The sequence below is a fragment of the Heloderma suspectum genome, chromosome 7 (genome assembly GCF_057233095.1).
Source record: "Heloderma suspectum isolate Gila_16-S chromosome 7, 16-S_ref, whole genome shotgun sequence".
Classification (NCBI taxonomy): Eukaryota; Metazoa; Chordata; class Lepidosauria; order Squamata; family Helodermatidae; genus Heloderma; species Heloderma suspectum.
The window spans coordinates 121,238,467-121,266,100 of NC_139464.1; the positions used below are offsets into that span (position 1 = coordinate 121,238,467).

Genomic DNA, 27,634 nt, shown 5'->3' on the forward strand with positions numbered 1-27,634 from the left:
CTACAATTCCCAGCTGGCTGGGGCATGTTGGGAGTTGTAGGACTTCTTTCCTGTCTAAACATGCATAGGATTGCACCTTCAACTGATTTTCCCCAATAAGAAAAAAAAAAAGATAGAAGTGGTAGGAAGGCTACAAGTGGAAGCCAACATCATCTGGACTGCCCATAAAATTCTGTGGATAATGCAGGGTGATGGCGCGATAAAAAGCCTCCTCTGGAAGCACCTGGAATCCCACTGAGCTCAGCAGGACTTCTGAGTTAACACGCGCGTACCATAAAGGCCGTGAGTATAAAGGTAAATCCACCACCTCAAACTTTCCGCTATAATCAACAGTCTCAAAGAACAAGGTCTCCTGACTTGTGCGATGCATACCGTGGACAATACGTTCACAATTTATTTATTTACAAAATTTATAGGCGGCTCCGTATCTCGCCAGATTCCTGAGCGGTGACCAATAACGAGCGCACAAGAATCCAGACGCAGGATAACAACGTTCAAAGCCAGGCGATAGCCATCCTTGGCCGTGTGCCGATGTATGATCTCGCTGATCTTTCCGATTCTTTTCTTTCCCTTCAAGCTGTCAGAATCGTTCTAGGCGTAACTGGATTATCGTTTTTGTTGTTGTTCAGTCGTTCAGTCGTGTCCGACTCTTCGTGACCCCACGGACCATAGCACGCCAGGCCTTCCTGGCCTCCGCTCTCTCCCGGAGTGTGCTCAAGTTCATATTCATTGCATCGGTGATGCTATCTAGCCATCTCATCCTCTGCCGTCCCCTTCTCCTTTTGCCTTCAGTCTTTCCCAGCATCAGGGTCTTTTCCAGGGAGTTTTCTCTTCGCATTAGGTGGCCAAAATATTTGAGCTTCAGTTTCAGTATCTGTCCTTCCAATGAGCACTCAGGGTTGATTTCCTTTTGTTGTTGTTGTTGTTCAGTCGTGTCCGACTCTTCGTGACCCCATGGACCATAGCACGCCAGGCCTTCCTGTCCTGCGCTCTCTCCCGGAGTGTGCTCAAGTTCATATTCATTGCATCGGTGATGCTATCTAGCCATCTCATCCTCTGCCGTCCCCTTCTCCTTTTGCCTTCAGTCTTTCCCAGCATCAGGGTCTTTTCCAGGGAGTTTTCTCTTCGCCAAAGTATTGGAGCTTCAGCTTCAGGATCTGTCCTTCCAATGAGCACTCAGGGTGGACTTCCTTTAGGACGGACTGAGTGGACCTCCTTGCAGTCCAGGGGACTCTCAAGAGTCTTCTCCGGCACCGCAGCTCGCCGTTCTTCGGCGCTCAAGGCAATGCAAAAGCAAGGCAAGACACACCACCTCATCTCTTTTGGTTTCCAAGTCTCCCCGCGGGGTCTCCGCCGCCGCGCCGCCCCGTCCACGTGTGAATGGGTCGGGCCTTGCCCTCGCATGCTGACGGGCTTCCATGGGAAACGGGGCCTTGGGCCGCCCCGGGCCCGGTCTGTTTCGGCCTCGTCCAGCCGGGGCGGAGGGCCGGGAGGCCGCGCGGAGGAGGCGGGGGCGGGGGCCGGCCGGCGGCCCGCCTGTGGCGCCTCGCTGGGGAGGGGAGCCGGGCTGCTGGGCCGCGGCGAGGGCTGCGCGGAGACGCGGGAGGACGGGCCGCTCTGTGGCCTCGAGCCCGGCCCGGCGGCGAGCGGGAGCGATTGCGACGGCCGGCGGCCCCGCCCGTTGCAGCGGCGGGAGGAGGGCGGACGGGAGCTGCCGGCCGGAGGGCTCTCCGGAGGGCTGCCCGAGCCCCCGGGCGGGGTGCGGAGCCACGGCGGGATAGCCCCGAAGCCAGGGGCTGCAGCCCGCGCGGACCCCGTGGAGCTTGAGCTCTCGGAGCTCTAGGTGGCTGCTCGGGCGCTCCTGGGGGAAGCGCCCCCGTCGCGCCTCCCAGCCAGGGGGCCCCCCTTTCGGTAAGAAATGTCGTGTCTTGGGGGCGACCCTCTGCGCGCGTCGGCGGAAAACGCCCTGTAAGGCACAGCGCTGGAGGCTGCCGGGCTCGTTCCCGTATAAACGGGTTTGTATTTTATTGGTTGGGTTTCTGAATCGCCCATCTGGCCGGTCACCCGGCCGCTCTGGGCGACGCGCGCCGATGCAACAGTTTTGCAACAGTAAGATTCGACGTTGGAACGTCGCGTTTGTAAAAATGCCCGGCCCCCACCCCCACCCCCACCCCAAAGGCCTGCCTGAACAACCGAGGGGGCATGGCGGAGTTCCCTAGGGAGGGAGTTCCACAGAGTGGGGGCCACCACAGAGAAGGCCCTTTCCCTCGTCCTCACCAGCCTAGCTGCCCTGGCTGATGGGACAGAGGGAAGACCATCCAAGCATTACAGAGGGGGCATGGCGGAGTTCCCTAGGGAGGGAGTTCCACAGAGTGGGGGCCACCACAGAGAAGGCCCTTTCCCTCGTCCTCACCAGCCTAGCTGCCCTGGCTGATGGGACAGAGGGAAGACCATCCAAGCATTACAGAGGGGGCATGGCGGAGTTCCCTAGGGAGGGAGTTCCACAGAGTGGGGGCCACCACAGAGAAGGCCCTTTCCCTCGTCCTCACCAGCCTAGCTGCCCTGGCTGATGGGACAGAGGGAAGACCATCCAAGCATTACAGAGGGGGCATGGCGGAGTTCCCTAGGGAGGGAGTTCCACAGAGTGGGGGCCACCACAGAGAAGGCCCTTTCCCTCGTCCTCACCAGCCTAGCTGCCCTGGCTGATGGGACAGAGGGAAGACCATCCAAGCATTATAGAGGGGGCATGGCGGAGTTCCCTAGGGAGGGAGTTCCACAGAGTGGGGCCACGACAGAGAAGGCCCTCTTCCTCGTCCTCAGCAGCCTAGCTCTCCTGGCTGATGGGACAGAGAGAAGGCCATCCAAGCGTTAAAGAGGGGGCATGGCGGAGTTCCCTAGGGAGGGAGTTCCACAGAGTGGGGCCACGACAGAGAAGGCCCTCTCCCTCGTCCTCAGCAGCCTAGCTGTCCTGGCTGATGGGACAGAGAGAAGGCCATCCAAGCATTAAAGAGGGGACATGGCGGAGTTCCCTAGGGAGGGAGTTCCACAGAGTGGGGGCCACGACAGAGAAGGCCCTCTCCGTCGTCCTCAGCAGCCTAGCTGTCCTGGCTGATGGGACAGAGAGAAGGCCATCCAAGCATTAAGGAGGGGGCATGGCGGAGTTCCCTAGGGTGGGAGTTCCACAGAGTGGGGGCCACAGCAGGTACATAGGATTGCACCCGGAGTTGCTCTTGGGCTTGGAAAGTCCCATGTCTCATTTTTTAAGGATTGTCCCATTATTAAATATTTGGATAAACTCTGTGTCTCCCCCACCCCTCTCGAAACTGCAGAAAAGATTCCTGTTCCTGTGTGGAGGCAATGGGAAAACGTCCCCCATAATTTTTTGGAGTGAGGACATTCTGAGCCCCTAACTTTGTGTTGTGATGGTGGTGTACTTAACCACTTTTTTCAAGGATAAACTCGAGCAGCCGGAACAGCTAAGTAGAATTAACCTGCCCCTGCCATGCTGAAGTGTGTTTGTTTTTTTCAGACAAGGTTTCTGTCCCTTTAATAATTGCTAGGTGGAAATCCAACAGGCGATGCCTTTCTTTTGGCCTGTGGACCTGTTGGATTTCAGCTTGCCACGCTGCTCTTCAAGGCAATGGAAACACAGCCATACAAAAGGGGAAAGGGTTCCAGGTACTTAGACCTCTATGAGTGAGATGGGGGGGGGGTTGTTTGGCAGTAGCATGAAACAGTATCAGAAGAAAATGATATTCTATAAGTTTATGTGTATTGTGAGGGAATTGGGGCTCTTTCTCCACCCCCCACCCCACATTACTTTGCCTCTATTCTCAGTGTACTCTTTCATTTGAACTCATTTTCTGCCTCAAGCTCTCACTGAGGTTGAGAGTTTATCCATTTGGCCCTCTCTCTCCTGTCTTTTCAGCGCACCCTGAGATGGGAAAATCTCTTTTGGAGCAGTAAATTGGCTCCCAGCCGCGCTTCTTAAAATCTCTTCTCTTGGTCCGTTGGTTGCCTTTCCCTCTGGAGGGGGTACAGCACAGGTAAAGTGTGTCAGCTGCCTCTCTCTACGAAGTTGGTCAGTCAGGCTTTTCTTTTTTGTCTATTCTTATTCTTCTTGTTGCATCGTGATCCCTGAAGTCATGCAGAACTTAAACTCAGCTGGTTTGCAAAGCGCCTGGTGCTGAAAAGCTGGCGTCTTGCTGCTTGTTTATTTATATGTTCTTAAGCTGCGATTTTGGATATATTTTTTCTTTGACTTATCATCAGAGTCTGGGTAGTTGTGATGTCACCATTTGGCATTCAAATACAAAAGAGCCTGGCGTGATAAATAGCCCGCTGTCATGGGTCAAAATAGCACCGCTAATGTCTTCTGTTTTTAGTTACCAAGTCAAACAGCAGTTCCTGTGACATGTCCCTTCTTAAGAAATAGGTAACAGGCTGAAGAAATGTCTGCAGGGTTTTCTGTGGTTAAAATTGTGCATGTTAAGCCTGGCTGCCAGTACCGCTGAAGTACTGACTTCAAAAAGATTACCTAGTGTAGGGCACAATCCTATTGGGATAGGCGGCCACCTCCAAACTCGGAGGCGACCACCTATCCAGTGCAGGGAGGAGAAGCGCAGAGGGGATCGTCCCCTCCACGCTTCAGCCGCCCTGCATTAACAGCTAGACAGCCGATTTTGGGCTGTCTAGCAGTGGGACCTTGGAGCGTGAGAAGCAACAGCTGGACGACACATAGGATGTGTCGTACCAGCATTTCCAACTTCCTTGCCCAGACATGCCCCGGGAACTGACCTATCAGTCTAGCCGCTGACTAGCCGCCACAGGATTGCTCCCTCCGTCAACAGAAAGATGAATTAGATTTTTGTTTGGGGTTGTTCTTTAGGATTCAAGAACAAAATGCTGGTTTGCATCTACTGGATATTGGAAGAAAAAGAATCAGTGTGATAACTTGCATGTATTTAGGTTGTTATCAGTTTGTGAACTATACATGTTAGGGAAAACTGTAAAATGAAGAATGCAACTACAGAACAATCACAAGTGGCATCTCAATCCTAAACACATTTGCATCCTTATCTTAAGATAGTTTACTCAAACATAATTCCCATTACCCATTGTTATTTAATTTTCACAGCTTCCATTTGCAGCCTCCACTAGGATTTCAGTGAATCATTCATTTTAATTTCCTTCAGCTGTGTGTGCTTAGGAATGGAGCCTAAGAATTCATAAAAAGGAGTGTGGTTTATCTTGGGAAATTAATGAGGAATTTAAGTATGACCACAAGCTATAGGTTCAGATAAAACATCCCGTGATACTTTGCCAACTTTTTTCTGGAAGAGCTTGTGGTCCTTTAACAGCAGTGTAACAAGCTGTTTCCTGGTTTGCAGACCAGTTGTAGGGGGAAATTTAGTGTTGATTTTCCTGTTGTCATGAACTTATTAAAGGCACAAGAGCCCTACTTAAAAAAATAGTAATCCTACATGACATTGATTTATAAATGTGGGGAGTTGGAACAATGGTGATAAATTCCACAGGGCAGAACAGGTACATGTCTTTTAGATTGGTTTGTATTTTTTTACCAGGTTAATATGTCCATATATTGATTTTTTAAACTGATTTAAACATTCAAATCGGATTAAGTTAACATGGTTTAGTGGTCAGATTTGCACCACTGTTTAGGAAATATATGAAGTGGCATTAATGGGTAACTGATTTACATCATTGATTTAAATCAATCCTCACCGATTGCAGCGATACTCAAACTATATTTTGGGGAAACATGCGGTTCCTTGGAAGCTAATCAGGGACTCCTCAGTGTGAAGTTCAGTAATGACAGACAAGGGTCTCTGAATGAGAACTTAATCAGTGTTCGCTGTTGCTGATCTTCTTGGAGAGTGTTGGTGGATTCAGTCTGTGTAGTGTGGGTATAAACCCTAACTGGCCTCAATGGTGCCCCCTGTAAACTGAGGGTGTGCGCTACTAGAAGATGTTTCACAATCCACTGAAACTGAAAGGGATTTTTTGGAAGGCAAAGACAGCCTTGCCAGGGTTCCTTGACAGTAGGCAGTTTGAAAACCACTGGAGCATGATGTTGCAATATTGTCACAATTTCACAGAAAGGAGTTTGCGTAACTGTCTACATGCTCCCTCCAGAATTCATGAGGAAACTGTTCAGCTTTCTGTTCTGACCAAGGTTATATTCTGATGCATGCTGCTTCAAAGGGAGTGAGTATCTGTGAGCAGAATGGCATTATCTCAGCAAATGTGTGTTCCCAAACCTGCTTCGGTTGAGACAATGGGGGGGGGCACTTCCAGGGGAGAATGGATAGTAGGAAGAGATGCTTAACTCCTCCCATGCCCCTGATTCTGAGTGTCATTTCCCCCCTTCTGAGCCTTTCAGTGTTTGGGCAAGAAAATAAATAATTGAGGTCAGCAGGGCCGGCCCTACCATTAGGCAGAGTGAGGTAGCCATTCCAACCAGTAGATGCTGGGGGTGGGGGCAGGAAGCAGCAGTGAGGTGTTGGACGGATATTGCAGCATTCAAAAGCTCTCTGTCCTCCTCTGATAGGCTAGGAATGTGTGTTTTCTCCAGAAAATGTTTTCTTGGATTTCCAGACTGAGATTGAAAATTCTTCTTTTATATTGTCAATTTGGTTTTAGATTTGTTCTGATTTCTTTCTTATAGACCATACTGTATTCCTTTGGTTTGGTTTTTCTGACTTGAAATGCCAACAATTTTCCTGGCTTCATATTTCTCTCAAAATATTTCTGCTTTGTATAAGCCAACTGATCTTTCTGTTTTAAAAACATCCAGTACATCTAATACTTTCCTTAAAATCCTAAGGGTGCAATCCAGTCTGATCCACCCTGGGTACTCGTAAGCCTCCGAACTCAGTGCTGCTCTGCATTTTAGCTAGACGGGTGATTTCACTTGTCTATTGGAAGCTTCGGGGAGTGGGAAGAGAAGGAAGCTGGCGACAGCTGGGGATACCTTGTATCTCCACATCCCCAGTCTCCTCCCCTCCCCATCCCTGGGAACACCTCCTTTTACCCCCTACAGTAGCAGCGGCTGTCTCCACGCTGGCTGTGAGGGGGCGAGGAAGGAGGCAGGGAGCATGGTTTCCTGGCTCCAAGCTCGGATACCGGAAACCAAAATATCCTGTGTCTCCCAGATGCTGTCTCGGGGGAAAGGATTGCTGTCTAAGTTGCCTCTGATTGATCCATCTTGTATTTTTTCTCTAAATAATTTAGCTGTGTCAGTATACTAACCCTGTGTTCCCTTCATTTTTTTAATTCTTAAAAAATGCCCCTTTTAAATGAACCACACAATATATTTCTGTTGTTAACTGAACATTTGGCATTTCATTTTCCTGAGAAAAGTAATATCAGCCACTAACTTTGTTCTAACATCTGGGTCTTGTAATAAAAGTGAATTTAATCTCCAGCTGAAAGTTTTATTTTTCCTAATATAACACCAGTCAGTGATCATTCGGGCATGGTTTGCCACTTCGACCAGCCCCATCCTCGCAGACTTAAGCTTGGTCTTTTTAAACAGGCTAGGAGTGCTGTTCACATGCGTCTCACCGATTCCAGCTGGGCCCGCTATGGTACCAGCTGCAGAGATGGCTGTGACCCAACAGAGGTTAGCTTTGCGGTCGAGTGGTATACCCGTGGGATTAGCCCAATTACTCAGGGCCAACTTTTTATCGGTCCAAGTTTTTAAAATTATTAAATGAGGTTAGCTAACGGGGCAGCCCTGATTAAAGCCTACTGAATCCTTGCATTATTATTTCAGAAGAGCGGGAGACATGGATTCAGCAGAAAGGACGACAAATAAAAGTGAACAAAAATCAAGGTGAAAAAAATCTTTTAAACGTTGTACTATATGAGGATTATTATCAGAGATGATTTTATATAGCACTTTAAATGTACAAAGTATCTGTCATTTATACCTTCACGACAATTCTGTGCGGTTCACTCTGGTTGCCATTTTACAGATGTCGTGGTCCATTTTGTAGCTATTTGCTTGGCTGAAAAAAATGTTCTATCGGAATACGTTTATAGATAGATGAGGCACAGTGGTGGCTTCCACACTAGAGGTCTTTCGTGCTTCTGTGGCATTGCCTTTCCGCAAGCAGCTAGAAATAGAATTAAAATGGCGGTTCCCCACAGCACCTAATATAACACTATTGTATCCATCAATACCTTCCTCACTGTCCAATATCCTTCTATAATGTTTACTCAGTCATGTTCAGCAGAGGTCTTTTCCAGTGTTAATTAAAAGCAGACTTCCCCAACCTGGTGTCCTCCAAATGGTTTGGACTAAAATTCCCATCATCCTTGGCCATTGGTTATGCTGGATGGGGCTGATGGAAGTTGTCCCCCAAATCATTTTGGGTTGGATCCAGCCATAGGTGCATGAAACTTGGCTGGCGGAAGCAGACTTCCCCACTCCCTCCTCCCCATGGCAGACCTCCACCCCCCTGAAAATGCTACACCCTGCTGAATGGGGTGAGCTGTGGTGTTTTGTGGGGGAGGGGGATCCCCCCAAATTGGGCAGAGGCACCTTATTTGACTGTTCTTCTGTTCACAGAAGGCAGATCCTGGATCTAACCTTTAGAGGGCACCAGGTTAGGGGAGGCTTTCAACGCTTCTCAGTTACTCTGTAATGTCAATTTCTGTGGTGGGCAGGGGCGGGGGCTTTCACTGATAAAAAGTTTTTAGTTTATTATTCTAATAAGTGATTAGATAACTGCATAATTACATGATCAAAATAGACTGTTTGACTTCTGCTTTCTAGGAAGTTTCTAAAAAGCCTGATACGGAAGCAGCCCCGGGAACTCCTGTTAGTAATTGGAACAGGAGTGAGTGCGGCTGTAGCACCAGGAATTCCAGCGCTGTGCTCCTGGCGGAGTTGCATTGAAGCAGTCATTGAAGCAGCTGATCAGCTGGAGGTGCTTCATCCAGGGGATGTGGCTGAATTCCACAAAAAAGTGGCCAAAGACCGAGACTTGCTTGTGGTTGCACATGACCTAATCCGGAAGATGTCGCCGGTGAGTGTTTATCTGTTTCTTTACAATGGTACTTAACAAAAGTTACTCCTGCTTTGGCAATGAGGATATAGTTGTACATGTATGCTAGGAGTCTGGCGGAGAGCTCGTCCATGCCTCTTGAGAATTGGTATGCTGTGAGATGGTAGTCCTTTGTGTATTCGTTGTCCCTTATGTGGGCTAATCTAAAGAACGTACAACAAGCAATGGCTCAGTCACGGCACAAGATAATCTAGGATTTGTGAGTGCAGATTTACTTACCTTGTGGAGCTCTAGGGATACCATCATCACCATAACTGCACTTGAGTTCTTGTCCCCTTCACAGTCTGGATCAGTTTAAAGCAGTCTTTACAAATAGTCATTTAGTAGGCGGTCAACCAATTGGTTCAAAATTGGGAAAGGAGGACGACAAGGCTGCATATTGTCGTCCTGCTTATTTAACTTATATGCAGAGTACATCATGAGAAACGCCAGGTTGGAGGAATCACAGGTCGGAATTAAGACTGCCAGGAGAATTATCAACAACCTCAGATACGCAGACGATGCCACCCTAACGGCAGAAAGCGAAGAGGATCTAAAGAGCCTTTTGTTGAGGGTGAAAGAGGAGAGTGCAAAAGCTGGTTTGAAACTCAACATTAAAAAAACGAAGATCATGGCATCTGGCCCCATCACTTCCTGGTATATAGAAGGGGAAGAAATGGAAGCAGAGACAGATTTTATTTTCTTGGGCTCCAAGATCACTGCAGATGGTTACTGTAGCCATGAAATTAAAAGATACTTGCTCCTTGGGAGGAAAGCTATGGCAAACCTAGACAGCATATTAAGAAGCAGAGACATCACCTTGCCGACAAAGGTCCGTCTAATCAAACCTGTGGTTTTCCCAGTACCAACATATGGCTGTGAGAGCTGGACTATAAGGAAGGCTGAGCGCCGTAGAATTGATGCTTTCGAACTGTGGTGCTGGAGAAGACTCTTACGAGTCCCCTGGACTGCAAGGAGGTCAAATCAGTCGATCCTAAAGGAAATCAACCCTGAGTGCTCATTGGAAGGACAGATACTGAAGCTGAAGCTCAAATATTTTGGCTACCTACTGCGAAGAGAAAACTCCCTGGAAAAGACCCAGATGCTGGGAAAGATTGAAGGCAAAAGGAGAAGGGGACGGCAGAGGATGAGATGGCTAGATAGGATCACCGATGCAATGGAGAGAGCGGAGGACAGGAAGGCCTGGCATGCTATGGTCCGTGGGGTCATGAAGAGTCGGACAGGAATGAACAACTAACGACTGACTTCTTGCAGAAAACACTGCCCTTTTGAAGACTCTTTGAGAGCTGGTTATGTAGGGTGGGTGTTTTGTGATTTAGGCTGCAATCCTGTATCCATTCTCCTGGGAGTAAGCCCCATTGAATGCAGTGGGACTTCTGCGTAGACATATATAGGATTTTACTATTAATGTGAGGAGTGCTGTACCTTGTGGAGGAGATGTCTGATGGACAGTGTTGCATTTTATGAACTGTTGCTTTGTTATTGCAGTCCTGGAGGGCCGTTTGCACTTTCTTCCTTTCTTTGTTTTGTTCTGGATAGGGGAAGGGTGGCAGTGGACAGAATTAAGCTCCTTCATCACGTATTCAGTAAATATTATCCACTATTTATAGGGGTGAAAATCATAAAGCCCACTAAAGTCTAATTTTATTAGTGCAGCATGATTGAACTGGAAATGGTGAATGCGTTTTCCCCAGATTCTTCCTCAGCAGTTTCAGTGTTAATCGTTCAGCATGGGGAATTCCATTCAAAACCAACCCAATTTGGCACATTTGTGTCATAAACAGGGATTTTTGAAATTTTGCAGTCATTAGACATGTTGAAATGAATCAACAGCCATTCTTTCCTATCCCTGGAGGCAGAACCTGAACGTTTGTCAGAGATCACATTTCGCATTACATGTGTGCTTACTCTTTTTGCCATAGAATGAGATGTGCTCTGCTTCAGTCCTTAAGGACTTATTTGGAAGCTCAGGTTCTATTTAAAAAATGTAGAGTGAAATGCAGAGTGAACACACCTAGTCAATATATATTAAAATAATTTAAAAATATAATGGTTTGGAATGTCAGGATGTTTTTTCTTGGAGTTGCTAAACACATCCTAAACTATCAGATAAATGCATTTTGAATACCTTTGTATCTTGAACACACATTGATTTTGGGGTGCAAAGTGGGGCTGCAAAAGTGGGGCATTCTTGCCCTTCTCAGAAATTTAGCATTCCCGTATACTATGTGTCTGTGAAATGTGCTGGGTGAACTGATCACTAGTAGGTGAATCAACATAACCAAAGCCATTGCTGGATCTATTGATACACAGGAGATAATGGAAGCAGAAATGCCTGAAATGAGTTTTTTAAATGTTTGGCCATCAGTTACTGCTGTATTCTGCTTATTTTGGCATATCTACGCTACATTTCTAAAATAGACCCTAAGCTTCAAAATGAGCCCTTGATGACTGTTATAGGTATAGAACATTAGATAAGCACAGCTTTATGGCAAACGTGACCTTACACAAATTTGGCGGGGGTGTGGCCCTGCCCTCAGTGATAAAATTAAAACGTTTTTTGGTCTGAAGATACATTTCAGCGTGTATAAAGCGGCTTCAAAATTTCACGAAAAAACATGACCGTGAGGCAACCGCTGTTTGCGATTTGGAAATATTTTCACTCCTTACAATATTGAGAAAAGAGTGCTTATCTTCATGTGGAAATATCAAACCGTTGCTGAGGAAGATTCTGGTCAGAGGGTGTTTAAGAGGTTCTTTGGGTCAGTTGTGCTGCATAGGTGGAATGGGTGCTGTTGGATGGACTTAGACTTTGAATTAACTGCTTAGATGATATTCACACTAGAGATGGTGGAGCTCCCCAAATCGGGGAGTAGCTCAGTTTATTGGCAGTCTAACTCAGATTTAGCCACCTAACCCGCCAGCCCCAAGCGGTCGTTTGCAGGCAGGGATTGTGGAGACCTGCAACCAGGTTCTGTGGTCCTCGGTTCCTGTTGGCGGGAGCTGTGCTTGGCTGTGGAACTTTTGCTGTCAGTGCAAGACCATGGGTACACACAACAGCACTGATCTCAGGCTGCAAAAGAGCTCTCCTTGCTCAGGACAGTCTGACAGGGGCTGTTCCTTGCTCTGTGGGGAGCTGGCTGCCCTTTGCAGCCAGAGACTGAGGGTTTTGCATGTATGTCGGACCTCTGGCTGACTTCAGTTCAGATGCGGCCTGTGGCCATGTGAAACCTCAGCAGGCTGTGCACAGCTGTCAGAGGCAGCCTCTGTGATCCTGGCTGACTTCAGATTCTTCATCTGGCCAAGAGAAGCCCCGGTGGGATCTCTTTTGGCTGTGTGAAGTTTTCATTTGGGAGCTGAGTGTGAGGGAGGGGGTAAGCTGCGGATGCTTCTTCTGCCTGAATTTTCATCCTGTGTATATTTCTGGTTTGTTCTCTCAAAAAGGATATCCTAGAGCTCAAACGCATAGGAAGATGATTTGTACTCAGATCCTAAGAATACTTAATCAGAAGTAAGTTCAGTCACACTTGCTTCCAATAAAATGTGCATAGATTTGCACCCTAAAATGATCAAAGGCTTAGAGAACCTTCTTGTGATGAAGGCCTAAAACTTCTGAGACTTTTTAGTTTAAAAGGAAAGAGAACTGAGGGAGAGGGTTTGCTTGACGTTTTATCAAATTACTTATAGCTGTAGTATACAAAGACATTTTTCTCCCATTTTCATAATACCCGTGTCGGGGACATCCACTGAAGTTGGGCAAAATGTTGAGGCCTGACAAAAGAATTACTTCACGCGGTGTTTACGGACTCCTAAACATACAGTGATAGCCAGTAGCTTAGATGGCTTCCAAAAAGGAACAGAGAAATGCAGCCTCCATGTTCAGAGGCAGCATATCTCAGCATACCAGATGTTGAGGGTGAAACAACAGGGCTTGACTATTGCTAGAAGTATTTGACTAGCAGTTTCTGGAGCAAAAATCTTGATAGACTTTGGTCTTAACCAGCAAGCCAGTTTTTACGGTTTTATTTGCAATCTTACTGAGATGAGGTTCATTGATAAAATAATCTGTGTAGAGGCTGATAGGTTTGTGGGCCTTCCTTTGACAAATGCCTTTGGCTTCTTGGAATTCTGAAGAGTAAGTAGTTCAGGATCATAATCTGAATTAGCCAGACATTGCTGACTGAAATGTTGCATTGTTACCCTCCAGTCATCATGTGAAATAGAAATAGAAATTTTTACTTTGAAATAGAAACTTCAAAGTGGAGTACAATTCTGTTACCTTAGCTTTGTGTCTTAGCCTGCTGTGACACTTTGCAGATAAAATCGATCGTATCCATGCTAACTTGGATGCCATAGTTCATACAGGTCTAGTGGATGTAACTTTGGTTCCTGCTTGTCCCATCACAATGGATATTTTTTCAGTTTGTACAGCCTGAGGATGTTGACAGGATCCTTGGAGACGTGACGCTTACAACTTGTATGCTGGACCTTCCTGGCTTATAAAAGCAGCCAGAGGAGAACTAGCAGAGTGGGTAAGGGTAGAGGTGAACACCTCTTATGGCAAGGCGTGATTCTGTCGTGCCTAAAGGAGGTGGTGGTAAGACCTTTGTTTAAAAAAATCCCTCCCTGAACCCCGCCCTATTGGATAATTTCTGGCTGGTCTCCAGTATTCCATTCTTGGGCAAGGTGCTGGGGCGTGTAGTGGTTTCCCAGCTCCAGGGATTTCTGGATTAGATGGCTTATCTGGATACATTTTAATTTGGCTTCAGGCCGGATTATGAGACAGGGACCGATTTGGTCACCTTGATGGGAAGTGGGCAGGGGGACTGTGGCCCTGTTAGTTCTGTTGGACCTTTCGGTGGCTTCAGTACCATTGACCATGATATCCTTGTGAGGCATCTGTCTGAGGTGGGACTGGGATGCACTCATATATGGGGGCTCCGGTCCTTCTTGGAGGGGTGATCTCAGAAGGTGGTGCTGGGGGATTCCTGTTCAATGCAGGGACCTTGTAGTGCCCCTCAGGGGTCTGTCTTGTGCCCCATGCTATTTAACATATACATGAAACCGCTGGGAGAGATTCTCCCGTGTTTTGTGGCTTGGTGCCACCAGTATGCTGATGGCACTCAACTGCTTTCTAAATCCAGCCTCTCCTATCTCCATCCACAGAAGCTGTTCTGTTTCTAAATCGGTGCCTGTCATATATAATGGACCGGATGAGGGCAAACAAACTGAAGCTTAAACAAGACAGAGGTGCTTCTGGTCAGTTGAAAGGCAGATCAGGGAACAGGATTCAGCCTGTGCTGGATGGGGTGACGCTCCCCCCGAAGGCTCAGGCATTTCCGGTGTACTCTGGGACTCGGCCCTCGGCCTGGATGTGGCTAGGAGTGCATTTGCACAGCTGAAGCTAGTGTACCAACTGTGCCCGTTCCTAAAGATCTCCGATCTGACCGTGGTCACGCATGCCTTGGTTACATTCTGCTTGGACGTAACATGTTCTACATGGGCCTGCCTTGGGAAACCGTTCAGAAACTTCAGCTGGTTCAGAATGCTGCAACCAGACGGTAGACCGGGGCCGGATACAGGGAGCACACGACTCCCTCGCTACAGCAGCTTCACTGGCTACTGGTCTGTTTCTGGGCAGAATTCAAAGTGCTGGTTATGACCTACAAAGCCCTATAGGCTTGGGGCCAGGCTACTTTCTCCCATAGGAGCCTGCCTGGTTCGTAAGATCTTTGCAAGAGGCCGTTCTTCTGAGACTGCCGCCTTCAGAGGCATGTTGGGTGGCGACCTGAAAGAGGGCCCAGAGGGCCTTTTCGGTGGCTGCTCCCAGGCTGTGGAATTTGCTTCTAAGGGAGACTAGGTTTGCTCCTTCTCTGTTGTCCTTCTGCCGGCAGGCAAAGACCTTTTTATTCAAGCAGGCCTTTGGCATATGATGGCCTTGTAGGCCCCTTCCAACCCCACTATTCTATGATATCAGTGGGTCTGTTGGGTTGGGTGCTGTTCGTTTGTTTTTAAATTGTAATGCTTATGTTTTTATTGTATTTTATTGTTTTATTATTTTAATCAATTTTTATTGTGCCTGTAAGCCACCTCGAGTGCCATTTTTTTGGTGGAAAGGCAAGGGTAAAATAAAATCAAATAAATAATGTAATTTGTCTGAGAGAAGCAATTTGCAGCTGGAGTATTAGTAAATACTAATATGAGTATTAGTAAATGCATGAGATGGGAGAACTCATTCCAGAATTCTTTCTTCTCTTGTTCTCCAGTGGTTACTTGGGAAACATAGTTTCCTTTGCTTGCCTTTCTACTGGTGGGGAGAGAGAGACCCTTCCATACTGCCTCCAGCTGAACCCCCCTGGTTCTGAGCTTCTAATTATTGGGTCACTCATTTTGAACCTTTAACAGTTTTACTCCAGGTTCAAGAGATTTTTGATTTGAGTTTCAGTTGTTTCACCAACCATCTAAGGTGGTGGTGGTGGTGGGGGGGGGGGTTGGTTCAGGTTAGATTCTACTCCCTACTTCCAGGTGCTTCCCCCCTCCCCTCTTGCATTTCTAGGCTAAGGCTGTTGAAAAATGCCTTTCCCCAGTTTGCTACCCCATTTGCAGGGGGTGAATTGGGAGCAGGCTTGTTGCCAATTTCCGGGGTGGGGTGGGGAAATATTTGAAGTGGCTCAGGAGGGAAAGGTTGTGCTTTCACCTTAGGTCAACCTTCTCCAACCTGGTGCCCTCCAGAAGTTTTTGACCACAACTCCCAGCGTTCCTGACCATTGGCCATACTGGCTGGGGCTGATGAGAGTTGAAGTCTGAAATCTCTGGCGAGCACCAAGCTGGGGCAGGCTGCCTTAGGTGTATGTAGCATGGCAAATGGCAGCTGTACCTTAAATGCTATATATATTGGTGGTTCCAGGGTTCAATGTACCATGCTACCAAAGGCCCCTGGTATATTCTTGTCTCTTTGATGTTCTTTTCTTTCCTCCCTCAGCGCACAGGAGATGCCAAGCCCAACTTTTTCCAGGATTGTCTGATGGAGGTTTTTGATAACTTGGAGCAACATATTCAGAATCCTGTTGTTCTGCAGTCAATCCTCCGACTAATGGAAAGAGGCACAATAGTGCTGACCACAAATTATGACAACTTACTTGAAATCTTTGGCCAGCAACAGAGTAAACCTATGGAGTCTCTTGACTTGAAAGATAAGGACAAGGTATGGTAAGACCACTACATATGCTTTCAGAAGCTGTCCACCCCCACTGTGTTTACAGAATGTGAAACGTTTCACGCTAGTAACAGAAGGGCACAATGCCCCAGAGGCCTGTCCTGGACAAACTTTATTGAAATGAATGGGAGTGGTGCGAGAAACCCATTTCAGTGTGACTTGTATGGGAAGAAATAGCCGATGGATTGTGTTCAGGACTGTGTTTCTTTTGTTTTGAACACTGCATTCTTATGATAGTGGGCGGTAGATTCCTCATGTAAGAAAATATTCCTTAGATATACAATGTTTCTTACAATACAGAAATGTTGTTTAGTCTAGTGATGCTGGATGGTTTTATCTAAAGCTGTGTGGTTTTCTGTATTTTTGTACTACAGTCATTTTATTGGCCTTTCTAGTTTGAAAGGGCACAAATCATTTTAAGATCCTATTTTATAAGCATCTAGAGAAGGTGGCACTGTTGGGTTTGTGTCCTGGTTGTAGGCTTTCTAGAAACGTCTGGTTGGCCACTGTGGGGACAGAATGCTGGACTAGAAAGGCCTTCGGTCTAAATCCCACACAGCTGTTATGTTCTGAAGTCTGTTCCTTTGCAGTGACAAGGCTCTGAGATAGTTCCGTGGGTTAGCACCGTCACGGTATTATACAACAGCTTGTCCTGTAAATACTTAGGATGTGCATCGGATTTGAGCCACTTCTTTCCAGAACGACCAAAACTCAACCTGGACCCTGCATGAGGCTTTGTTCTGGATCTGAGTTTCAAAAGGCAGACAGCATGTCTCCGGAATAGTCTTTTGCTTTCTTTTCTCTAAAGCTGATGGAGGGGGATTGAGTAACTGCAGACCTATCTTCTAATCATAGGGCATGCTTTACCAGGAGCTCTTCAGCCACAGGAGGGCAGGAGTGGGACGATGAGATGGCCATTTGTCCAACAGCACCAGCTTTTACTATGAAAAAAGCTCTAACTTTGCATGTTTCTCACCTGGAAACACCTCGACGTAGTATGCTGTTTTCATACAAATCCCCCCCCCCAAAAAAAAACCCACAAGGGGAGGGAAAGGGGTGTTGCAGAGTAAATTTTGTCAGATCACACTTGAGACAGAAGACAACTACCAGCTTTAAACAGGACCTTTACTTAATATCAACAGGTATCTTTTTACAACTAAAAACAGCAAAGTAAGATAGGCAGTGGTGAAACCAAAACCAACAACTCCTCAACTCCCTGCATGCATTAACTATTTAGTGGCTTTTCAACCAGTCATCTCCCCCTCCATATGGTGAGTTTAATTAATGACTTGCTTATTCCAACAAGGGGAAGCGAATAACACAGACACAGTTGAGGGCTCCTCTTCCACATAAAGTGCTACATCTACAACTTTGTAGGTTTCCTGCTTATAGCCACCTGTGTGCTGTCTGTCATTTTCAGAAGAATGGTCCACAAGGAACGTAGGGGATAAATACCTCCTTGTGCTGTCCTTGCACAAACATCCATGCATCTGTTCATCTGAATCATGGCAGGCTTGATCCCATAAGAAGGAGCAATTATCCCTGCAAATTTCATCCAATTTTGCCTAGAAATAGAGCAGTTACTGGCAGTTTCTCTTAAAAAAACAACACCAAAATATAAAAGCACATAGCACATGGCCTTCTCTCTGTCCCATCAGCCAGGACAGCTAGACTGATGGGGACGAGGGAGAGGACCTTCTCTGTAGTGGCCCCCACTCTCTGGAACTCCCTCCCTAGGGAACTCCGCCATGCCCCCTCTTTAATGAGCTTCCGTCGTGCATTAAAAACGTGGTTGTTCAGGCAGGCATTTGGGGTGGGTTAGGGTATTTTAGAAAATGCTTTTACTGTAGAATTTTATTGTTTTAAACTGTTTTGTTATATGCTTTGTACATCACCCAGAGTGGCTGGGTGACCAGCCAGATGTGCAATTAATAAATTTAATAAATAAATAACCACTGCACCTATTTTTCTGGCATTTGGCAGGCGTAATCCCCTCATAAGGGTCCAAATTGGGAGTCCAAGTCAAATTTTGTGGTTGGTGCTTCTAGTAAATACATTCCAGTGTTCTTAGTTTAGGCAGGAGCTGCCTGTGGACTTGGGACTGTAGAATCAAAAGTGACTCCGTTGCCCCAAAGCAGCCAGCTCTGTGACCCAAGGTGTGCTGTGCGCCACCTCGGACAGCACAGCAGCCTGGGGGAGCAGACATGTTTTGCAATAGAAACAAAGATTCTCTGGACTGGACATCACAGAGCCTATTTCAAGCCCGAGGTAAATTGAAACAGCTGGTTAAGGAGGCAAGACACAGTTGACAACACTCCATTACCCACCTAAAGTGGATCGTTTCTGTGGGAATTTGTGTTGTGTTTATACGGGAACACCTTAGAATGTTGTTTTATATTCCCTAGATGCCCTTTCAGTAACGGCAGCTCCTCAACAAATAGGGTGGTGGTAGTCGGGGCATTGTAGCCTGCAATTGGGGCATTTCTGTTCATATTTAGATGATTAAAAAATCCTTTGTGATAATACTGTCATCAAAATGAATAAATCACTTGTCCTTTTGGGGCCTGGCCTGGCCTCTTTCTGCCTAATACGTAGTATATTAATGAATGGTTTGGCTTTCTTCAGGTTCTCCAGTGGGCGAAAGGACACATCAGATATGGAGTTCTTCACATTCATGGGTTGTACACTGATCCCTGTGGAATGGTGTTGGATCCCTCAGGATATAAAGATGTTACTCAAGACCCCGAGGTGATGGTATGTGCACCTTGAAATTGGAACGGTTGACAGAGTTGTACAGATTGTTCCTGCCTTGTCTGAGCGAAGCCATGCCTGCACGGCCCCTGCCATAGTGCACCCCTATAGCCCCCTGAGGGAGAGGCCTGTCCACTCAATTCCGGGGGTCCCACAGCAAGGGGGAGTGGGCAAGTTTAGAACTCTGTTCCCAGGCCGAATACTCTCCCCTGGCTTCAGCTGTATATGGACTGCAAAGCTCTGTGCTGGTTAGGGACGTCTGCCCCAAGTGGCTAAAGATGTACTGAGTCTTCAACTGCATGAACGCATTTAAATTAATTAATGCATTTAAAAGGCAAAATAACCCTGAGGTGCACACCCCTGGGGCCCCCTTAGAAAGCATGCCAAGTTTCAGGTGTCTAAATTTCACGGTCTTGGCACTTTGGTGCTGATGGACAGACAGACACACATCCTCTTTTATAGATTACATTCCAGCCTTCCTTGAAGGAGCTCAGGCCAGTATGTATAACTGTCCATGTTGTTTTCACAACAACCCTGTCAGGCAGGCCAGGATGGGAAATCGTGATTTGCTCAAGGCTGTTCTTTGAGCTCCATGGCTGAGTAGGGATTTGAAGCAAAGTCTGTCTGGCCCAAGTCTAATACTCTAGCCACTATAACATGCTGACCCCCATGAAATTCTGGTGAAGTGGATGGGGCAGTATTTCCATATACCTGGGCAAGTAACATCTGGTCATGCTACCAAATTCCATGGCCATAATAGCAGAAAGGGTTATATCAGCTACAGCCTTCTAATAATTCCACAAATGTTACTAGCCTGTAGAAATGTTGCTAGCCCACATTTGCCATTGTAAGTTATTTGTAGCATAGTGACAGTCTGAAAGGAGAGGAGAGGGTGGGGAGAGAAACTACTGTCTTAAAAATGTGAAAATTTCCCGATCTGGTCTCTTGTAAGCAATTTTGATTAACTACAGGCAGTCAGGCAAGTGGCTGCTTATGAACCTTGGTTCTATTAGTAATATCCCTTTACAACAGGAGTGGGGAAACTGTAGGCCTCCAGATGTTGGACTCTAATTCCCATCAGTCCCAGACAGCATGGCCCATATTCAGAGATGATGGGCATTGCAGTCTAACAACATCTGGAGGGATACATGTTCCCCACCTTTGCTTCTCCTGTGTCTGTGGCCTGAATGCCCTACTGTTGACTTATGGACTACATGTTCTTTACAGGAGGCTCTGCAGAACCTGTACCGGACAAAATCTTTTCTGTTTGTGGGCTGCGGCGAGACCTTGCGTGATCAGATATTTCAGGCCCTCTTTCTATACACTGTCAAAAACAAAGTGGATCTAGAACATTACATGTTGGTGCTTAAAGAAAACGAAGACCAGTTTTTTAAACTCCAGGCAGATATGCTTCTACATGGCATAAAAGTAGTATCCTATGGGGATTGCTTTGAAAGTTTCCCAGAGTATGTTCAGGATCTCACCACTCAGATCTGCAAACAGAGGAGTCCAGGTACTGTGTACGGTATAAATGTTGTGTCCAAACATTGTTTTCTGTTCTCCATATACCTGTAGTTCTTGGTTTCAGATCTTTCAGGACATTGCTTTAAGTCTGTGCATGGATACGTGGCATCAGAATAGAATCATAGAATAGTGGGGTTGGAAGGGGCCTACAAGACCATTGAGTCCAACCCCTGCTCAATTCAGGAATCCAAGTCAGAGCATCCCTGACAAGTGGCTCTCCAGCCTCCTCCTGAATGCCTCCAGTGTGGGGGAGCCCACCACCTCCCTAGGGAGTTGGTTCGATTGTCATTTGATGTTCAGCAGGAATCTCGCTTCCTGTAACTTCCTGTATGCCACATATATAAGATCAGTGTTATTTGCTCTGTGAATTAATTTGCAACAACTACTGTCTGTATCACCAGTCATTAATGGGTATTGTGATTTACCCACAAGCATGCTCTGATAGGAAAAATATTTTGCAGTTTTAACTGCTCTGATCTGGAGCATCCAATCTGGAGGGTGTGCGAGCCTAGTGTTCAGATGGTTGTTGCCATGTCAGATCGAGTGAATATAAGGGGTAATGCAAAAGTTTATCTTAATTGGGTATTGTCAATTAGCACATGTGCAGATCTGAAGAACCCTATTGTCCTTTCCTTCATCTCTGAAGGCACCTACAAACTCTGGCAGGGATCACCATCCTGTACTCTTAAGGAGCCTCTTATGGGCGGGAGGAAAGAAAGAAAAATGCATTATCCAAAGGCACGCTGTTATTTTGATGCACATCGATGTCTTTATGGCAACCCTTGAGGTAAATCTCCTCCTGAGTAGTACTGCTGCTCCTTAATTGTGCCTTAGCAATGGAGCCTCTGACACAGCTGCTGTCTGAGGCCAAGTCATAATCCTGAGAGTGCCGAGGGTAATGCCACCTGTATGTTAGTCTCAGAACTACTTTGGGGTGAAGTTTTAAATCCAATAAGACTTAACAGTGCCATCCTGTTTATGTCTGTTCAGAAGTAAGTCTCATTGAGTTCAATAGGTCTTACTCCCAGGTAATTGCAGCTGAAGTCAATCAGATTTCACTCTCAGGCTGAATATTGGTGCTGCCATTCCCCAGACCTGCCTTTACCACTAGGCAGTTTGGGCCTTCACAAACCGCTAAAGCTTTAGCTGATATAGATCCCTGTACCAATATATTAACTTAATTCCAATGGCGTTTCAATTTGATGCTTATCTCTCTTCTGTGTTACATCAGGCTGTCATCCAACAAGTGTAGATGGCAAGAACAATCTAGGGCAAACAATGTTTATACAGAAAACGACATGAATGAACGTATCTAAAGAAACATAAAATAGCAATCCTAGTATCAGTAGTAGTAGGAATAACTTATAGAGCCCTACACAAACTAATGAACCGATTTAGCAAAGGTGTTAAATGCCACAAGTTGAAGTATCATCCTCAGATTTACGACGACTCTGCAGGTAAACCTAGATTATGCTTGTAGAGTCCAGTCCAGTATGTATCTTAGCCGGCAGTGACTGTCCTCAAAGCAGGACACAGCATGCTTCTGTCTCCCATCATCGAAATGACATAGTTGCTCTTTGGGCAGGAGTGCATATACTCTTGTTACATGGAATTTCAATGTCTGAAGAAACCTGTGTAACTCACAAGCTTGCATTCCACTGTACCAATTTTTTTTTTAAAAAAATGTAAGTACTTTTTATATGAAATGGAAACATCGAACAGTGAGGCAAAATAAAAAAAAGAGCTGGTTGCATGGTCACTCAAACTCATTTGTCCTCATACTGTCCCTTTGCTTTTGTGGTTAGCAAATTCCATGTGGGGTTCTAAAAGGAGCACCATCTAGGTATTTAAGGAGGGGGAAATGGTTTGATTTCAGTTATGTACTGATTTCTGTATTTTTGTTAAAAGCTACGATTCAGCCTTGCTAGGAAAAAGAGACTAAGAGAATTCTCTTATTCCCAAAGTATCTCCAGTATGCTTTCATGTGCTTATAACAAATTAAAAACAACCTAGGCCACTACATCATGGGAAATGTAACTATGATACAGCAGAACCGAGTATTTTAAAGGAGACAATTGGACCAGTGAAACCATGAATTACACAAAAACCTTTGCTTGCCGTTTTCCATAGATGAAAAGCAGTCTATTATATAATACGGGAATATTGCAAGAGGTGTCTAAGCAGCATGTGAATAAACCCCCAGATAAGAAGGTTCCGCGTGTTTAAAGTGTTTCATTAGTAATTTTGAAAAGCAAATTTATAGCTTGTTTTAAATTAAACTAAATTCTATCTGGTCTGATCTGTGACTTAATCTTAATTTTTTCTCCAGATGCAGATCAGGTGGACAGCACAACACTTTTGGGTTAAGTATATTTTTATTTGCATGTATGTCCTGTAGTATTGAATTGGGGTGGTGTCTTGGGAACAACTGGATGATTTTACATTCATGAGACATTCCCCAATTCGAATGTAAACCTAGGGTGCTTCATTATGTAGCAATTCTGTCTATTTTTCCTTAATAAATTTTCTGCGGTAAGGAAAAAGTGAGAAAACATGGGAGGGTTACAAGCAGATAATGTTGTCTGGATCTTGTGTAAACTTCTGTGAATGAGGGACGGTGATGGTATCATAAAAGCCTCATCTGGAAGCACTCATATTGGGTTGGATCTAGACTGATTTAGTCACACCTTAGTCCTAGTGATTGCAATGGGACTAACATTGAAATCAATGGTGCTTAAGTTAGTCACTAACTTGTACAATTTACTTCAATAGGGCTAACGTGACTTAGCCTGGATCCAAACTATTGTGTGTAGTAATACAGAAACTTCCCTCTCCAGATCTGAAGTCTTGCACCTACTCCAAAATAGTTTGTCAGTGAATGAGCACTCTTGATGATCCTTAAATCTTTGCTCACTCGTACAGATTATTCCACATAGGTGCTCTGCAGTCATGAATGCATCACTTTCATGAAAGTAAAAACTGCTTCCAACTAGTATAGCATGCCTTTTAAAATTGAATAAAAAGTATGCTAATTGTTCACCAGAGAATTATGGTAAGAATAGTAGTGATGGTGCTGTAGATTTGGACCAAGTCCCAGTTGTTTGATGCCAGTACTTTCTTGAAAGTCCTTCGTTTAATTACATGTGCTCAGTCTGTAACACTGTTTGTTCTTGCAGGAACATCTTGTGTGGATTGTGCAAAGCGAAGGCTGGGGGAGAGTGGCAGTGACCAACCTAAGAGAGCAAGGCAACCTGATAATGGTAATCCTAATTTACAGTTATTTTTAATTTTCCAGGGGGCATGTAAGAAGTAGGTTTTATTGGGCAGTGTTCAGACCGCCATGCCTTCACCAAGCATCTTGCCAAAGTACAGCTGAATAAAAACTGAGATAACAATGAAATTATCTGATTACTCTAAATGCCAAATATTATTTAAAATGAGATAGGACACAGCAAGTGGAAAACTTTCTAAAAAACTTGTCAAGTTTATATTTACCTTGATGCTGTTATAGGTGTTTGTTTTTGTCTTAATTTTATGCCTTCCCTGTTCTTCCTTTTTAAAATGCAGGGCAGTTCCCAGAAAGCAGAATAATGAGTATTATTTACATCACTTATGGTTGTTCGCTATAGGAATAATTGTTTTACATAAATTGTGGCATGTTTGATGTTCCCTCATATCACATGTAAAGTTATTATATCTTGTGTGCTGCCCAGAGTATATTAGCATTTCCCCTGCTAGTAGTGTGGGAAGTACCAAAAACTCTGGGCAACCATGTGACATGATTAGGGTTGGGTATTTGACCAGTCAGATAATGGCATTTTTTAAAGCATCCACTGTATTAGAACAAAAAAGACACTTTGATCATCAACAGGTTTGGGTGTTTATGCCAATTCACAACAGTAGACTAATTTGTTTTTGTAAAAATGTTTTTTTTTACTGGATTGTAACTTAAACAATATTAGCTGAGAGCACTCACATCTTCGCTTGTTGCCTGCTACGCTATCAGTCTGCTGTAAAAAATACATCTGAAATTCTCCAAGGCGGTTTCCTCTCTACCCAAACTTGATTAAGGGAAACAGCTACTTTTGCCACTATTGTGCAGAATTTTCAGGTGCATACCCACAGCAACTACAATTTGACTTGTGCTGACCACACACACAACTTAAAAGAAATCTGATTTCTCATTTTTTTAAACAGAATTAACTTACTCTGAGGTTTTTCTTAAACAGGTACTGCTGAAGAAGCTGTCTCTCTGTGAATATGTGAGAACGTAACTTGAAAAGCAGCTATGTGCTATGACTGTGCCATGTACATCATGACAAAGACTCAAATAGGATTCTTTCACTTCATATGCATTGAAAGCAATTGAGGTGGGGGGCCCTTAAGAATTTTGTAGGAGTGGACTCCTACACAACACTCCTGTACATGTTTTCTGAATATAGGTTTACATTTCAGAGGTATCCTTTAACCAAGACTGACTTGCAACTACCTCAAGGATAAAATAATGCAACAAGGGATATATAGCTTCTCACCTGGCATTGTAATCTGCAAAATAGCATTTTGCTTTTTAACTTCTTTGAATCTGACTAATCTTGTTTTCACCCATTGTGAGTTAAAACAGAGGAAGGCATCTTCCTCTCACAGAAGGGCTGTTTAACATCTGACATTACAGCATTGCATGAGAGAAGTGGAACGAAATCTGAAGATGTTTTTTTGCGTGCACAAAGAAAGATGAGAACTGCGATCGAGCCTACATAGGACAGCACCATGAGTTCTTGTGTAGGCATTTGTGAACAGCACCAGTAGTTACTTTCCTTCTGCTCACAGTAGTGTAATAGGCTTTTGTACATTTTGTAAATTTTTAAGAAAAAAAGATGAATGCAATAAGGGCTCTTAATTTCTGTGTACTTTAATTTTTAAAAACCCTCAGAAGCAAATATTCTTATCATTATTAGCTCTGAACAAACATGGGCCTGAGATGAAAAGGTAACAAAACACCAAAATGTAATGAATATAAGATAGTAAGTAATAACTGCTGGTCAGTGTCATTTGTATCGATGTCACCTAGTAGAACTGCACTATTAAGACAGCATAAAGCCTACTGCACAACTCCAGCCTGGAAATAGAAGATTAGATGATTACTCCTCCATATAGAGTAGACTCAGAGCACATAGGAAACTAGAATTGAATAACATTTATTAAACTACTTTCAAATACAAATTTAGACATGTTAGACAAATTTAACGTTCAACATGAATACTGTTTTGTATAAGAAGGTATCATATTAAATTCCCAGTGAACGCAGTGTCAGTATTATAAGCTGTCTTTATAAGCTTTTTATTAGTAAATGGCATTGTCTCCAAGCTCGTCTGAGCAAGGTTAACATTCAGCTGAAAAGCACCAAAAATGACAGGACTTGTGCTATAGTAACTCAGGCCAAAAGCAGACATTACATGTAGATGGGTGTAAAGTTATTCAAATGGTCCAGTTTAAACAGGAACAGGCACTGCTGGAGGGAGAATCAGGCTTGGCAAAGTGGCCAAGGTAGTGTGCTAAACGCTTTCCACAGCTGCCTGTTCTCTGCTCTAAATTCCCTTCCCCCACCCCATGACTTCCCTCCTGTGGGGTTCCACACATTTTTGCACTTGCAAATACATATTTGAAACCTCTCAGGATAGTGGTAAAGCCATGAAGGAGGGAACGGAATGGAGAAATGGGTAATGATATTTCTCTGCCACTTCTCCAATCCTGATTGCCCCTCCGGAATTATCATTTCTATTTGGTTCTCTGATATTGCAGTTTTAGGAGTTAACTTCCATATAGAACAAGCATAAACCTCGGGGCGTGGTAAACATATTTACACAGCATAATGCTGAACAACAACCAGTTCTCATACTAAATGCTTGAAGTTAGTTTTAAACAGTGCTTCAAATAATACACATTAGGAACATTCAAACCTGTCAAATCAGTGGTTAAACTTCTCAAAACAGCAATAAATTTGCTCTACATCCTATTTCAACACGGAGCTCTTTCTCCATTTTTCTCTTCTTTCATTCTCATCAGAGTTTGGATACCGAGTAAGATCCAGCATCAGTACTTGACTAGACATAATATCACCTTTCTGAGAACAAAAATGATCAAGAGTTAGCATAGTACACCTACCTTACTGTAGAGGCATAGGTATTTAGTTTTCATTGCATTTGTGCCACCCAAACCCTCAAAATCATTAGGGATTCAGTTCTACAGAGGTACAGACATATGCCATTAAATGGGGCAGGGGGCATAACCACCCAAAGTTATATTTACCTGAGGACATACTCCAACTAAAGCATCTGCTTTAGAATAAAACTCTTCCTTTAGAGAAATAACTAGAATCTGAAACTTCTCTTGGGACTGCTGCCTAATGAAGCTTGATACCTTTTGGGGAAGAAAAAACACAAGAATTTGGAATAGGGTTTGTTAGATTTATACAAAAATACACTGATTAGAAAGGAAGCTTACTTTATAGGTTTCTAGAGGTTAGCTGTGTGAGGGCACAATTTATGGGGATGGCCGTAAGCCTTTGAACTCAGAGGCTCTTCTGTCCCCCAACCCTGTGCTTAGAATAGTCATAGAACAGTAGGGTTGGAAGGGGCCTATAAGACCGTCGAGTCCCCCATCAGTAGCAGCTTTCAAAAACTAAGAGAAGCTTAGGACATCTTTATGCCTAGATACTACCCCTGCATTCTAAGATGTGCTGTGTAGGGTTTGAGATGACATCATTCACAGACTCCTCACATCAGCAGGAGGTTATCCCTTCAGGCCTTAATTAATTTTTTTTAAACAAGGAAGACTAAGTATATTATCATAAACCATTGTGTCAAAAAGTGAACAAAAGCTGCCTTCAACTTGTCTGTATGTACAATTAGCTTGCTTCCATTTCAAACGGCTTGGTCATCTCTCTGAGAGAATTAAACGGTTTTCTATTTTTTCTTCTCTGCTTCAGCTTAAAAATATTATTCTGATATATAAGAATAAAGAACATATTTCCGGATGGCATGTGGATTGT

The 27,634-nt window shown here is 44.8% G+C and overlaps 2 protein-coding genes across 10 annotated transcripts in view; one reads left to right on the forward strand and one right to left on the reverse strand.

Moving 5' to 3' along the window:
* The first annotated feature begins 928 nt into the window (after positions 1 to 928).
* Positions 929 to 27,618, forward strand: SIRAL2 (SIR2 antiphage like 2). 7 transcript variants are annotated; one of them, XR_014784503.1, is made up of 11 exons: positions 1,565 to 1,911; positions 3,929 to 4,046; positions 7,799 to 7,858; positions 8,804 to 9,056; positions 16,078 to 16,299; positions 18,937 to 19,065; positions 20,290 to 20,575; positions 21,233 to 21,373; positions 22,916 to 22,948; positions 23,763 to 23,846; positions 24,816 to 27,618. XR_014784503.1 is itself a non-coding variant. In XM_084811299.1 (10 exons), the coding sequence occupies exons 3-10, from the start codon at positions 7,812 to 7,814 to the stop codon at positions 24,842 to 24,844; spliced, it is 1,083 nt and encodes a 360-aa protein (XP_084667425.1). In that variant the 5' UTR covers positions 1,556 to 1,911; positions 3,929 to 4,046; positions 7,799 to 7,811; the 3' UTR covers positions 24,845 to 27,618. The 7 variants fall into 7 exon arrangements, 6 of the variants coding, with proteins under 6 accessions (XP_084667426.1, XP_084667424.1, XP_084667425.1 ...); XM_084811299.1 differs by lacking the exon at positions 21,233 to 21,373 and having other exon boundaries at positions 1,556 to 1,911; XM_084811302.1 differs by lacking the exon at positions 21,233 to 21,373 and having other exon boundaries at positions 1,573 to 2,015.
* SMC1B (structural maintenance of chromosomes 1B) overlaps positions 25,475 to 27,634 on the reverse strand; it is a 72,423-nt gene continuing 70,263 nt past the window's right edge. For 2 of the 3 annotated variants that reach the window (XM_084811294.1, XM_084811293.1), the window contains 2 exons: positions 26,893 to 27,003; positions 25,475 to 26,707 (listed from right to left, as the gene is read on the reverse strand). In XM_084811294.1, the coding sequence (XP_084667420.1) occupies positions 26,597 to 26,707; positions 26,893 to 27,003 (222 nt within the window). In that variant the 3' untranslated portion in view covers positions 25,475 to 26,596. The remainder of the gene's footprint in view (positions 26,708 to 26,892; positions 27,004 to 27,634) is intronic. The other variant, XM_084811295.1, reaches the window with a different exon arrangement.

Bases quoted from the DNA above. Each gene is read 5' to 3' on its own strand.
- SIRAL2 (XM_084811296.1), top strand. The intron at 16,300-18,936 runs GTATGGTAAGAC...GGCTTTCTTCAG, and splicing joins ACTTGAAAGATAAGGACAAG to GTTCTCCAGTGGGCGAAAGG. The intron at 19,066-20,289 runs GTATGTGCACCT...TGTTCTTTACAG, and splicing joins CTCAAGACCCCGAGGTGATG to GAGGCTCTGCAGAACCTGTA.